Source organism: Tauraco erythrolophus, chromosome 9, assembly GCF_009769465.1.
Source record: "Tauraco erythrolophus isolate bTauEry1 chromosome 9, bTauEry1.pri, whole genome shotgun sequence".
Classification (NCBI taxonomy): Eukaryota; Metazoa; Chordata; class Aves; order Musophagiformes; family Musophagidae; genus Tauraco; species Tauraco erythrolophus.
The window spans coordinates 26,888,979-26,904,305 of NC_141473.1; the positions used below are offsets into that span (position 1 = coordinate 26,888,979).

A 15,327-nucleotide genomic window follows, 5' to 3' on the forward strand; every position below is an offset into this window, starting at 1 on the left:
AGAAACAATATTGTTTGACAGACAAGTGTTGACAGGATACAAAGAGTGGTCTGCCCTGTAGAGGAGTGTACTTCCTTCCGAGCTTACTCCCTAGACGTACCGATTCCATCCCATGTTATCACCTGGTTGTCAAGTCAACAATGTGCTTAGAAATGGTCAAGATAACAACTAAGAGTCACATTGTGCATAAAACCATTTGCTCATATTCAGAAATTTCACTCCATTTTGGAGAGTTACCTCATTAAGTGAAAGGACACAGAGCTAAAAAACAAAACAAAAACCCAAAAAACAAGAAAGACATTCAAGTAAACAGCAACAATCAAATACTTTGAAAAGGTTTTTGTAAACTTGTCATTCTACAGGGTTTTGCAGCATTGTTAAATTCATTACTCATCGACAAGTACACGCAGGTCGCAACCCTTTGTGACAACCTGTCCTGCGCACACGTACGATGCAAGAGACAAGCTTGGTGAAGCGATCTATCCCTTCCCACATGCCTCGTCAGGTCTTTTTGTGTTCAGTGTTATCATTCCCCTTCATGAAACAGAAATCACTTACGAATATCTTTATAAAGACAGAAACAGAGTCCATTGGATAGAAAGTTAGTTGGTTATTTACATCTGCAAAGTAGTTTCACAGCGAAATAAATCTACAGCGGGCCAGCTGGGATCCACAGGACTTTGTTTTGCTCTTGATCGACAGTTGTCATAATCTGAGTGCAAATGCTTGAAAGAGCTCCTCCCTGGACAATGCCTGGAGAAAAAGAACCCCCCACATGAATGAGATTGGAACAAATAGTTATGACTAATTACAAAGAGCAGTCTTCTGCGTTTTTCTGCAAAGTGTTTATCAACAGAACAGAATTAATCTACCCAATTCAATATTTGCCAGATGCATGACTCTATTAAAATAAGAAAAAGAATAAACAGAGCAAAGAGGTCAAGCATTCAATATAAAGTTTCTTCTGCTAGCTCTTAAAACAGTCCAGGGAAGTCACAGAACTGATGGCTATAATCAACTAAGACAACTGTTTGATTAGAGGCCTCCATGAACTATTTTCAGAGGCATCAGGTGGCAAAGTTTAAGTCTAAAGATGGCCAGAACCTACTATAATAAACTCTGTTCAGCATGTGGCGCTAAGCATTTTATATTTATGTGATAATATACATAGAGACTACAGCTGTAGCAACTAGACAATATTTACAAACATTAGAAACAAATTGTGAGGTAGCTTACAGGTCCTTTAGCTAAACAAAACAGCAGTGGCTGCTACTCCAATTCTTACTGTCAACTATATTCAAGGATCGAAAGGCCAACAGCCAGCAACTCCATCAAATCAATTCAAAACACCTTGCATTCTTCCCTTGCTAAACCTAAAAGTCACAAAAAGTAAAAATGCCAACACTGACTCAGAAGAGGAGACTGTGTTGGCTCTAAGACTTAAAAAGTGAGGAACTTCACAACTTGACAAATATGTTAGCAAAGCCTCAGGCCTCAGCTACCCCTAACACTGGAAATACATGGAAAGTCTTATAATGTTCAAAGTATAATTTCTAAATGTTTCTGAAAAGAGAGAATTTGATCTCACGTCAAGCGTTATCTGACTCTGCAGTACATACTACACTTAACGATATCAGCTGAGTTTGGATACGGAACACAGTCACTGACCAGCTCTATGAAAGGTGACAAATGGCAGTGAGGAAGTGATTCAGATTACACACCATGCCCACAACTTGGTACAGGTAACAAAGCCAACTTGAAAGGGTCATTAGTCAAAAAATGTCCTTCATTAAGTAGTCATAAAGCTCAGGTTGAGAGAGTGTGTCACATGGCTTCATGAGGAAGCTATAGTATCCACATGCCTACAGGCTTATTTTATGCACAACATTATAATTTCAACAAGCTTAAATGTCAATGCAGTTTGAACACCAATCCTCTCTGGCTACCAGCATCTGGAAACGTTGATGACAGCTGGAGTCCACTGTACCTGGCACTAACAGAGGGAGGCCCTCCCCATCGGGCATGTCAGAAGATGCATATAGGACTGTCTCGGACTGAGCGCTACTTCCACTATCAGGGTGAAATTAAGATGCAACAAATGACTTAACAAGGACCAGAAGATAACATGTGGTGAAGCAATCTGGCCATGCACACGTAAAGTTGTGTGAAGGTTCAGTATGTATCGTTTAAATGAACATTTGCATGGCTATTACATACCAGATAACTGATTTTGTTGAGAACGTGCAGCTTCTCTCAAGATGCACTAAGACAGTTCTGTACTAAATGCATCCCCCCTCCCTCCCCTGCACTTGGCAGGTATGCCTCTAGATTTTTTTGTATGAACCCCATTGTTCAGAGCATAAAAAGCTGGGGTTTGGCTGCTTTAGTGGTGTTTTTTTGGTTTGGTTTGTTTTTTTCTTTTTACATTTTGTTGCCATCCACATCAAGATGGCTTGAATTTTATCCCCACTCTTTTGAATGTATGTGGAACCACACAGAAATATACTGTAAAACAAGCAAAGGCCGTCTTCAAACAGTTTTCTTTCTCTGGTAAAAATATGGTATTAATAACAATCCAAGATTCATATAATATACTTTATGGTGTTAGAAAGGCTTATAAAGTTGAATTTAATTATTTCATACTACAACACATGCTCAAGGAAACTTTGACAATTTTTTTCATTACTTAAAAGATTTAAAGTATGTCTCAAATCATTCATTAATTTACACTAAAGCATTTTTTTTGCTGTTTTGTTTGGTTTCGATTGATTTTTACAATTACAAAACAACTTACATACCTTACATGGTATAAAGCTGACAACACTATATCAAATCATCTTCACAATACTTGCAATACTCCTGACTTGTAATAAAACATTCTCAGAATCTCTTTAAGTCGTAAGATTCATAACATGCCAAAAAGAAAAATGTATAAAAAGCAAGGGATAGCACTTATATCTTGAGATTTCCTCTCCCGGTAAAATAAAACACCATAGCATGAGTTTGCCAAAACGGAAGGCAGAATGGGAAAGAAAAGTGCTCTTTGAAGGAACATAGGATCTTTTGAATTACAGTGTAAATGGATTAAAGTGCCACTGTATTCCTAGTGAAATGGCGATTAAATACTAACCTGTAAAGTACTTGCTATATTCTTGTTCTATTTTTTGAGCTGTCTCAAACTGTTCTTTGGAATGTTTTTGTGTAACTTTGTCCCTCAGGAAGATTGGGTCTTTTTGCTCTCTGCAAAAAAAAAGAAAGAAAAACGAAAAATCTTGTGTAAGAGTAATTTTTTTCTTTTTTTTTTTTTTTTTTAATAGAGTTGAAATGATTACCTCCAGTCGGGTGAATGGGAAAGGCTAGTTAATTTGCAAGCATAATCCTGTGCACAGAGTGCCATCTACAGTGTTTCAGCAGTATCAGCATAGTCATCAGGATCATTTCAGTGTTAACAAATTTATTTGCTATCAAACCAAGACAGTATTCCTTGGAAGTCTCAGAGAATGGGAGGGGCTTCAGGGAGAAGGAATGTAATTTTTTTTCCATTTCATGTAAATTGGATCATCATCTCATATACACTCCAGAACTCCCTACACAAAACTAGGCTCAAGTACTGGTCTTTCAAAGGCTTGAAAGTATCACACATTGAGCAAACAATATTTCTGTGCCTCCTTATTTATGATACATTTTTGAGATTACTGTTTTTATATTATAAAAGCTGTTGGAAAGAAAATAAGAGAAAATATAGAGAAATACAAATGGTAAAAAAAAAAAAATATTCTCATTCCAATCAAGGCTTGTAATGCTCTCCTCCAAATCTGACTTGGGGTTCCCAGTAGGGAATTGTGTTTAAAAGAAAGCAGAATTTATGATCAACTAGTAAGGTAATATAGATAGGTAACTGAAACAATATAAGCATAGTTTCTTATAGCAATGAAAAAAGCAGCACAATGTTATTTTATAAATAAAAATAAAATCACTACTCAACTAACCTATCACTGCTGTGTAGTATTTCAGAAAATGCCAAAAGAACCTGTGCTATATAAAAAGGCTGTTTGGAAAAACCTTTGGTGCTCATAACAGGCAGAGACAATGCACCACTGCATCTTATTTTGACGAGTGCTATAAATCCTTGCTTGTCTAGTTCGATTGCTCTCTGCCACTTTCCAAAAAAAAGGAAATAGCTTTAATGGTCACCCATTTCCAAAGGGCTTCAAGACATGACAGTTCCATTTATCGTTCAAGTGCATGATCCTACAGTGGTAATGAAATACACCACATTGCTTTATGTCTTTCTTCTACTTGAAAGTGGTGATACTTATCTTCTTTATTAAATAGATAGCAATCAAATTTACCTAAAGATCAAGAATATAAGTCTTCAACTTTCAAAACAAAGACAGCAAAAGTATTAGATCTCTCAACAAAACTGTTTATTAACACTTATGTTGGGAGATTATGTCACTTCTTGCCAAATAAATCTGTCAAAACGTGTGAAGGCTTACTCAAACATTAGGGAAAAAAGGGACTCCGGTTTGTAACTCCCATGTTCTCTTTCTTGCTATATTTGAGCAGGAAATTCCCAATTACTGAAAGAGCACTTCCTGAAAAGACCTCAGTACATACACTCCACGGCAAAAGTGGACTTCCCTTGCCGTTTTCACTGGAGAATGAAGGTTAAAATGAGCCTACGAATCAGCTGGCACTGCATCCACACACTTGACCCCACTGAGAAGATGAAGAATAGGTCTTTCTTTCGGTCACTATTTATTCCTCAATGGATCTCACCCACATCTGTCTTACAGTTTAATACAAAAGTGAGCAGGAAAGATCTGAGTGCCTCCTAGAGTACTTAAAGTACTCTACAGTACAGTACTTAGTCTACATTGTTTGATTTCTTTGAAAGATTCATTTAATTGTCATGCAAACAAAATGAAGTTAAGACCATTTACCTCACAGCAATTTTTATGAGGATTAATTTCCACATTTTAAAGAGATTTAAGATGACTAGGATGAAAGAAACAATAAAGATAACAAGCTTATTTTAAGCTAAAATCAACATCCCTGAACTATACCCCTCACAGACTTACTTGATTTGTTTAGCATTTTTGTAGCGAATAAAAATTACAATAGGGTAGATATGAACACTGTGGAGCCGTTCGATGGCATGAGGAGCGATGTCAAGCAGACAATGACAATCCTAAGATCAAATGTAAATGCAAAACACTCATTCAGTTAAAGAGCACAAGCACACATGCAAATCCCCCATTTCTTCCCCTACTTAAATCATAGCAACCCAACAAAATTTTGCTACACATTTAGCATTTTGGGGCTACTGAGAAATTCGTACCCAAAGGATTTATAACAAAAGAGACAAGATGAAAAACTGCAAGAAATTCCACTCATAGTACCAAAAGCATGCATTGATAGAAATAAAAGTATTTGAAAAACTAATGAAATGAAAACTCAGATTGAAATATATGCAATACATTTTTTCCAAACTTAAATATTCATATTAATTTTCTCTTTCCAAAGTCATAAGCAAACACAAGCATTAAAGTAATAAGACCACTTGTGTGGTCTGGCAGAAAACTACAAGCAATGTATAGATTTTAATTAACACCTGTTTCCAGCATTAATATGATGTTTATGTTCTATATGACTGCATTAAATGGAGTAGTCAAAAAAAAAAAATCCTTGTTGAGGGGGTAGGGGATGGAATCTATGGAATCTAAGAAAATAATTCCTAAGTTTACTTAATAATACTGTAAAAGAATGTAGACATTCCTAGTTTCTACAAAGGTGAGGTTAGATCAAGTAATCTTGAAACAGTTGCCTGCCAAAGTGAGGTAGCTTTTATTTTAACTCAGCGGCCTGGGGAACAATTCTTTGAATGCCCTCAAGGAGGACAACAATAACATGGCTTCCACTCCCCCAACATAGTATGATCATATATTGCAAATTGTATGAAGAACTAAAACACTACAAGTGACTCACCTTTTCTGTTATCTCTTTTATTGAAGCTACAGTTGTCACATCGAAGTGTCCACTCCTCCGTTTATAATCAATAAACAAGCAATCCTTCACACCCCGTTCAATGGCTTGTTGGGAAGCTTTCATAACCTCTGTTTCATAGAACCAGAAGAGATCCACTTTCACTACCATTTGTCAGGCACAGAACAAGGCTAACGGAACAGTGTCTACAAATTCAGAATTTTTTCCATGGTTGTGCTACCATTTAGTTCACTTGCATAGATGTTACTATGGTGTACCCTAAGCAAGAATAAATTGGTCATATTTGCATACTTACCAAGAGGACATCTGCAAAATTTTCCAGGGGATTCTTTGACCAACATGTCTTTCACAGCGTCAAGTAAAGGTCCTAGAATAAGGACAGGCCTAGGAGAGGTACAGTCCACTTTCTGTACTCGCTGATACGCCAGACTTGCAGAATCTACATACACAGAAGATGTACTTATTAAAGCATAAATTATTTTCCTAGCATTGGTTAGACAAGCAGAAGTACCCTAACACTAATTATGAAAACAATCCCCTTGCAAGGAATAAGGGCCTTGACAAGTAAAAAAAACACTCACTAGCCATTATTGCAATTTTCTCTGCTTAACAGCTTAAAATAGATGTTTTTCTAACAACCTAGTGCTTCTCCCCTACACCGTTATCCAAACTTTAAACCAAATCATTCCTATGTTTTCCTAAAAGCGTAAACTAGATACGATATTTGGTTTTTCTGGTTTGGTTGTTGAGCTCTTCCAAGGAAGTAAACATTGTAACCAACATGATTTTTGTAGAGGAGCAAAGAAATAAGAGTGAAGATTTCTGAGCAGTGCCCAGGATTTCTGCCCAGACTAAGCAACCTGGACAGAAATTAAATAGTTGAAAGTAAAATCAAAACCACGTACCAATAAGCAATCTCTCTCTACACATGAAACATTAATGTCAACAGATCTAGGAATAAACTACCAAAAAAAAATAAAATTAAACACTCTGGCTTGTTATTTAATGCAAAAAAAAAAAGTTATTAAAAGTAATGCATGCGATGGGACATATGCTCACTGTTTGTATTCAGACCAACCAGACAGCAACATTATTCATTGTGTCAGGCTGGAGGTGTTTAAAAATGAGATAGAAGGAAAAGCAATCCCCTCCCAAGCATAACAAAGGTACTTGCCATCCAAGAAAGGAATTGAGTCTGTACTGATTGTATCAAGGGCCAGTAAATCCTTTCCATCTTTGGAACCACTTCGCTTGTGTTTATGCTTTCTTCTGAAGAATGACCTCCGTGCTGCTGCTGACAATGTCTTAGACGAGCTGTTTTCATCTTTAGCCTCAGACATGCTGTGTCTCCTGTAGAATTCCTGATCCATCCTATAATGGAACAGACTAACAGGTTGGTATTTCAACTTATCTTTTAAAATTTTTTTGACAAACAATATCACCACTGCTTCTGGATCACACTGGAAAAGCTCATCTCAAGCCTTAGCCCAAGAGTTTTCACCACAGAAAATTAACCAGAAACAAATGCTAACATAAATCAAACAATAAGCATCTGAAAACCTCACAGTACCACCATTTCCTCAGGATTCTTATAATATAAACCACAGCATGGCACAGCGGGTGACCACTCTGACAGGAAGGGCAAAACTCCCCAAGGCGGAAGCAGCAGTACACACCTAATTGCCAGTAAAGTCAGCCTCGCACAGAAGTGAAGATCCCATTCTTTTTATGAAGCTGCACGTTATACCCATCCTTACAAATAACTTATTAGCAACCCAAAGTAATAGTGTCATTTGTCACATGAGCACAAATATTTTGGTCACATAACACATGTAAGATGTAGTTGGTTTTACCATCCATCTTCCAGTAACAAGCCTATCAATGATGTGTATGGGTCTGTATGTATATATTGTACTTCCATGCATTCCACGTAATGCTGTTGCTCTCACTGTCAGCATGAATTTTGAATTATGACATGGAGAGAAGACTATTAGAAGAAAAGACTACCAGAAAACCAGTAATCTTAAAATGGAAAAAAAAAATCTTTACTCATCGAGTGATGACTAACGTGAATTCAATAACAATGTAAAAATTTTAGTTCCTGCATACTCCTCTTAACTGCTCTACCAACATTCTGAGATTGTGGTGGAGACATAGTCTTATAACAACACTGTTGACTACAGATATCTAAAACCACTGAAGCTTTCCAAGAATGACTGTGATAACATTGGATTCGAGGATATTTTTGCTCTGGTTACTCTCACTTTTGTTATTATCTATCACAACACTGGTCTACGTATCATTTCTGTTTCTAGTTTGCTATTTAGTAGCATTAAAAACAATTTGATAGAGCAATACGTTTAATTCAATGTTATTAAAATGGGCCATCCCTAAAATGACACATCTAAGAATTAGTATCTCCCAGAAAGAATAGAAGCAAACAAGTCTTTTGTATCACATCTCACTAGTCAGACTTTTTAAGAGTGTAAGATAAATACTGTGACTGAGGCCACTCACATATATTTACTTGGAATCTGTCCTCTTTCCAGCTTCTGAGCATTCTCGTCTAGCTGCCAAGCCATCCAGCAACCAAAGTTTCCCTGCGGTAGAGTGTCATCGACATATAAAATGTCATCCTTCTTAAAGCTTAAATCCTGTTCCACCTCTGCCAGACGGTCATAAAGTGCTCTGGAAAGGAAGAGATAAATAGGCTCTGCAATTGATCTCCATCAACTCAAGGGAAGAACATGCATACTTATTTCAAAAAAAGTTAACTGATTAGTGGTGCATACTACATTTCAAAAGCACACAAAATTACTGTGAAACGTGAACCTACTGTGTTACACATTGTGTACTCACTGTCAGAGACTAGCTGGGATAAAGTTAGCAAACTTTGAATTTAAAAAACATCGTAAAAACTGATGTACTCTCTCTTTCATGATGGTCAGCATATTATCCTAACAGCCTTATACTGTCATTAGCAGTCATGCTCAAATACCTTATATAGAATCCATCTCCAGGAAGCTCTTTAATCTTATTAAATTCTTCTATTCTGTATTGAGTCTTTATTTTGATATTTTCTCCAGGCTTCAACATTTCAAGATAAGCTTCCTCAGCTGTTTTATTTCGCATATCAATGGACCCATACTGCGAAACACAGAAACCCTTAAGTGTGAAATTGTATCTTAACAGGCAATAGAATTAGGTGAGCTTGAAAAACATGCAAAATGAGTTTGTTTTTCCCACTGGCAGGCTCTATATACAAGTAAATCTTGCCACTAAATTCCAGTACAGTTTGCACCTTAAGACGTCTAGCAGCAGCAGACGTGCACTGTGCGAGTCTGCACTTGCATTTTCAAAGTTTAAGCTGAGAATCATAAAAGTCACACTGCAAAGAATTTAAGATTTTGAGGGAAAGCAAGTGGTCTGAGGGAAGTCAGAAACACAATTACAAAGCAAAATCTCCATCTAGATACTAGAGGTGCAATGGGAGAGCCTCAGTCAGAGGCTCAGACAGTCTCAATGCTCAGCTGTCTTTGAAACACTCAAAAACACGTACATGTTTATCACCTTAACAGTCCTGCCAAGTAGATAAATATTCTCGTTTCAGAACTGCATGGTTTTATCTAAATTCTCATTGGAATTTTGTAGTGGTAAGATCAATATTCTTCTCTGTTTTGCAATATCTTTCATATCCTTGCCTTTCTCCTATGCACAGCAATTGGATTCAAGGCTTCCTATTTAGATCAAGTGAGCAGGTGTTCATAATTCCAAGTGGACACAGATTAGCCCTTCAAACTTGTGTGCAACTTGTGCTCTCAACAGTGGTAGTTCTCCAGGTCCACATCATCCAACTCTTCACATGTCAAAGCCAGAAAGGAGATTATGCATTCTCACCATTCTTACTTGGCTTTTGGGGCGGGAACTCAAGATTCATAGAACACCTCCCATTGCAAGACAACACAATTCTTGGTAAAACTCCCTCTTTATACCATCCTAGACATTTTGTCAGTATGCTGCAGACTTTTCTTAATAGCTTACCTCAAGTATCATGTCACCTAAGACTAGTCCATCAGGTCCTTTTGCTGGGCTATCATCATCTACATCCGAGACAAATATTCCATACAGGTTTCCACCACATATTTGGATCCCAAGATCCACTTGGGATTTTTTAACAACAACAGTTCTAGGTTCAGGGGTCCTTTTGTTTGTGTCCACAGGGCCTCTTTTGACAGGGAGACATAATACACATACTTCAATTTAAAAACTTGCATTATGTACAGTCAACTAGCCATCTGAAGAATCTACATCTACCTAATGATTATTCAAAATAAGCCACCTAGATCCAGTCTTAGGAGACAAACATCATGTTCCTTGCAGACCTTCATAACTAAACAAATCTTGTAGTAAACTTTATTCACTCCTTTCAGACTCCAGCTTTCAAAAACAGTCTGAAAACACGTACTTTTATCCTAGGGTCCACTTAACTTGTCTGCTGACTTATTTCAACCAGATACACCATTCATAGAAGTATACTCTCTTTTTTAATATCCTTCACATCCACCCTGACCATTTCTTTCCTTAAGGCAAAAATTTTACTATCTACCTTAAGGAATTCCGGGGACTTGTAGTTGGTGTGGTTTGTTTGGATGGGGGTGTCATTGTTCCTTCTTCCTGTTCACTCACAGTATCAATTACGGAATGATTGTCAGGCGTTGCAGCTCCACTGCCTTGAGGGGTGGAATGATTACTCACAGGTTCTAGGCGAGAACTAAGAGGGGGAAAAAAAAGAACAAAAAACTGGTGGTTAGTTTTTCACCAACACCAAATATTTTTCATGCAGACAAAGTTTTTAATTTGGCCATAAATCAAGTATAAGGTAAGGGGAAAAAAAATAAATCCCCAAACAGCGTGCCAAATAACATATGTTCACCATAAGTCTAAGAGAAAGATAAAACTTAGTTTTGAAATGTGATCACACATCAAAATGGGATGGACAATTTCATTATGTCATATACATTTTCTAATTAGTTTTTGGAAACTCCCAACTATAAAAAAAATCAAAAGCAATTTGAAGTACTAGTATCTCATAATCCCAGGAAGAAGCTATCTTTGATTTTAATTTAATGTATTTGAGGATTATGCCCAAATAAGAAAGAAAATATAGTAGGTGCATCAAGCATTTTTCTTTTTTCTTTGACAAGCATGTATTCACACATCACTCTTCTAAGCAATGAGGTTTCTTACCAGCACAAATGTGCTGATGTTTGCAAACACATTACCTGTACAGAAGACATCTACTAGCTAAATAACTGTGTGGAACAGAAAGTAGTTTTCTCAAAGTCTAGCCAGCCTTACCTTGATCGTGAATGATTGCCAAGCTGATACATATGTGGGTTATACTGAGCCAGAATTGTAATGGTGTCACATTGCTGCCCAATGATTAGTCGAGCCTGTTGCTCTGTAGCATTTCTCAAATTTATTCCATTAAACTAGGGAAGAAAATGCACAAATTAGGATGTCAAGTTTTCAGACGGAAAACTAGCAAAATCATTCTTTCAGTCTCCTAGTTAGTTTACTGTCTAAATACTGACTTATTTCCACTGGAGTAAATAGGAGGATGGAAGTGCTGTTACACAATGATTCCTAGCATTTACTCTTTGGAAGGAATCACCATGATTTTAAAATATTTGGTAACCTGACCATGAGTTTAAAATCTTTTTAGTATCGAAAGATATATCTATCTGAGCTGTGTTATGATTTGATAGCACTGATTAAATGAAAGTTGGTTCAGATCACCAATCTGAATAAATTCAGCATTTAAAGATAAATTCAGATCCATGATCCATTCAGGTCCATTGTAGTATCATCAACACACTGTGCAACAAAAGATGCTTTGACATACACAAGTATAAACAGATATAACATTTACAAAGCAGCTCTGTACTTTATAAAATGCTCCTCCACATGTTTATTTAATATTGAGGTAGAAATATGACTGTAGCTAATCTAAAGCCTACCCGAGTATTTTTTAAACCAGGCATCTCAAGTAAGGATACGGCACAGCAACAGCAGCATGAAACACGGTAAAAGCCAGCTGCTTGAATATTTACTCACCTTATCAGGCTGAGTATGGTGTTGGGACTATATTTTTTTAAGTACTAAAACTAACTAGTTTATAATTGAATTTTATCTATGCAATACGCAACGCAGATCTAATCTACCATCAAAAGCCATTGTTTTATGAAAAAGCCTGGCATTATTTTGTGAAAAACCCACAACAATCACAATTACTGAAATGTTACAATACAGAGTAAGTACCCTTTGCCATTTGCCACAGCACAAGATAATTCTTTTGGGGAAGGTAGTTATGGCTGGAGTCACAGGAACTGATTCATTAAGCCATAGGAATAGTAAGCAAACAATTACCTCTAGTAACTGATCACCATACTCAAGGCCAGCTTGATGGGCAATGCTCCCACCTGTTACTTTAGAGACAAATATTCCACCGTTTTCTCCGCTCACAATGGAAATCCCTAGTGGCTCAGAACCCTTCTGCACTTTAACATGACGTGGCTCTTCCATGTAGGGCCTTTTAGAGGAGATAGTTAAAACTGATTTGGACAAAATTGCACTTGGACCATCACAATGTGAAATTTACATGCAATACTTTATGGCTGTCTGAATCGTAATAATAAAATCGGTTTAAACAGTTACTTTAAAAAAAAAATTACTGTCAACTGTCTTAAATGCATTCCTTTAACACCATGCAACGTACAGTGGCAGAAGTAAATGTATACCAAGTACATGACTGCTCTAAAATGTTATGGTAAACATGAATTATAAATAGTATGGTGGTGAAGTTGATAGGAAAAGCTTCCAGATGCATATTATATAAAAGTAATTGAACCACTGTACATAACATGTAACTTACAAAGCATATTTTAGAAAGGTATGTTACAAATATAAATGCCAGGAGTCTTTATCGCCAGTGAAAATAAACATCATAAATGATAAGGTGGTAAACCAAAGAACAATGCACAAATATCAGATTTCATATTTATATGCAGGGAAACATAAATTAGTAATGAAAATTAAGCAGTTGCAAACTCAAGCCATTAAGACAGCAGTTTGCATGGTAGCATTACAATTACCATGCAAATTTTCCTCAGGGCAATTATCCAAACATGTAAAATAGCACGAAGTGCGCAATACTGCTCGAGAAGGACAACCTTATATCAGGCCAACCTCAAACTCCTTAGTGATGAGAACCTAGGCCTAGGAGCCACAGGGATTCTCAGAAAAGACCTATTACGGAACAGATATCTGAAAGATGTAGAAGATTCGAGAAGAAAAGAACACTTAGAAAAGACACACAGTAGTAAGACACTAGTAAGTATAACAAGAGAATAGCTTATACAAAAGAAAACCCTAACACGTCCCCTTTCCTCCCCCACAGTTAGGAAGTATCCACCTGTACAAACAGGGATGGTCCCTTCATGGTGTGTATAAACAAACAGTAGCCTCCTGAAAAATGCTGGTTTGTATTACTATGAACTTAATGATGTCTACACAGCAAAAGGCATCACCAGATATTAACAGCAGAGCCCGTTCTGAATGAAACAGCTTGGGTACTAGGTGTGGTGTATTTTTTATTTTAATAGCAGTATACTACTTTTGACATGCATCAATTTGAATGTTTTCTTTCCTAAAACTTCATTATATCATAGAAACATTCTCTAAATTGAGCCAACTGCTTAAACTATTTCCGTCGTGCTGTTCAGAGACCAGATGAGTGAACTGGGCTTCGCTCACTGCTACTAACGTGAGCCAGGCTGAGGAAAGGTATTCTTGGAAAGAGCAGGATTTGGGGCTGGAGGTAGAAGGAAGAAGACTTCATTTCATAAATTATGCTTACTGCCACAGTCTTTGAAGGTAACTATTTGGTAGCCTTGTGCAGGGGCATAATAGTTAGACAGCTTATTGATGTATAAAAGATAAAAACTGGCTGGTAATAGGAATGCAACTCTGGAACTCAATAACTTTATTAATATCACTGCTAGATGTAATGCCCTCAGAGCTCGTCTATCCACGTAATGAAGACAAGGTAGGTTTACTACTAGCAAACTTAATCTGAAACCCACGGTTTTTGTATGTAGCATATCTTAAACTATGCTAACTCACAGAAAACTGCAATTTATTAACTTTTTTTTATTCATTATGAGCATGCAAACCATTATGTTATATGAAGCTATTTACTTAATATCACAACATTTATCAAGGCATACTACCTCATTAAAGACTAAAATTATATCTTTCTGATCTTTATTTATTGTACCCTTCTGCTTTTCCATCTACCACATGCATTTTTAAATTTGATTTGTTTGTTTGTTTTGGATCAGAATAAGAAAGAATCAAACCCACACAAATTGCACAGGATCCCATCTTAGAATTCTAGTAAATACAAAATGAAAGATAACTAGTAATGCATGTAGTAGAGAATCAATAAAAAAGTAAAACAGAATGATAACACTAAAAAGATGTCTACCTTGATAAGCACTGTTATTAAAATCAAGTGAAGCATACTATTCTATAACATTCAGACTGCCTGCCAGAATCACTAAACACTGATTTGAAAGAAGTTGTAATTGATGAGATCTTTTAATTTTCATTGAAATTAAAATCAACAGAACAAACAGAAACATTGTGGGTTTTTTTCCCAATTCGCATCATTATTATTTTTATTTGGGGAAAGGTCAAGCAAATTACTTGTATTTTGTGGGGAACATAAAGCTTTATAATCCCAAATAACCATTTAAAATGCTATCTAGGCATCTTCAAACATTTTCTTAGGGTAGTCTTAATTTAGGAAAGCAGCTAATTTAAGAAATGTTTGTGTTTGTTAGGTTTTTGGTTTGCTTTAAAAAAAAAACAACAAAAAAACCCAAAACAAAACCAAAACCAAACTCAAAAAACTTAAAATTATATTGTTTTGAAAGGCAATTCAGCCTACGGTTTATATATATGCACGGCAAGAGTGAAGGGGCTAGAACCCGACTGTACTTCAATCTTCTGATCAACATTAACAGAAATTGTTATTTCCCAGAGATCAGAAGATGTATCTTTTACTCAGAGATAGAAAGTTACATAATGTCAAAAACCTAGCTTTTTCAGCTGAACATCATACATCATTAGTCATGTGAAAGAGAAAAGAAATTCTGACTTTGAATTTGCAAGTGACAAGTAGAGGAACATTTATATGAGAACACAAATCGAGTACACATAGTACAAAAGTCACACTGAAGTAAGAAAGTATAA

The 15,327-nt window shown here is 36.4% G+C and overlaps 1 protein-coding gene across 4 annotated transcripts in view; it reads right to left on the reverse strand.

The window, feature by feature from the left end:
- Positions 1-649: 649 nt before the first annotated feature.
- Positions 650-15,327, reverse strand: part of DLG5 (discs large MAGUK scaffold protein 5) — a 113,375-nt gene continuing 98,697 nt past the window's right edge. For 2 of the 4 annotated variants that reach the window (XM_086616584.1, XM_086616583.1), the window contains exons 22-34: positions 13,258-13,335; positions 12,439-12,601; positions 11,368-11,501; positions 10,616-10,780; positions 10,051-10,234; positions 9,008-9,156; positions 8,527-8,697; positions 7,184-7,380; positions 6,305-6,448; positions 5,992-6,119; positions 5,085-5,194; positions 3,131-3,240; positions 650-753 (exon numbers count right to left, since the gene is read on the reverse strand). In XM_086616584.1, the coding sequence (XP_086472710.1) occupies positions 650-753; positions 3,131-3,240; positions 5,085-5,194; positions 5,992-6,119; positions 6,305-6,448; positions 7,184-7,380; positions 8,527-8,697; positions 9,008-9,156; positions 10,051-10,234; positions 10,616-10,780; positions 11,368-11,501; positions 12,439-12,601; positions 13,258-13,335 (1,837 nt within the window). The remainder of the gene's footprint in view (positions 754-3,130; positions 3,241-5,084; positions 5,195-5,991; positions 6,120-6,304; positions 6,449-7,183; positions 7,381-8,526; positions 8,698-9,007; positions 9,157-10,050; positions 10,235-10,615; positions 10,781-11,367; positions 11,502-12,438; positions 12,602-13,257; positions 13,336-15,327) is intronic. The other 2 variants (XM_086616586.1, XM_086616585.1) reach the window with 2 other exon arrangements.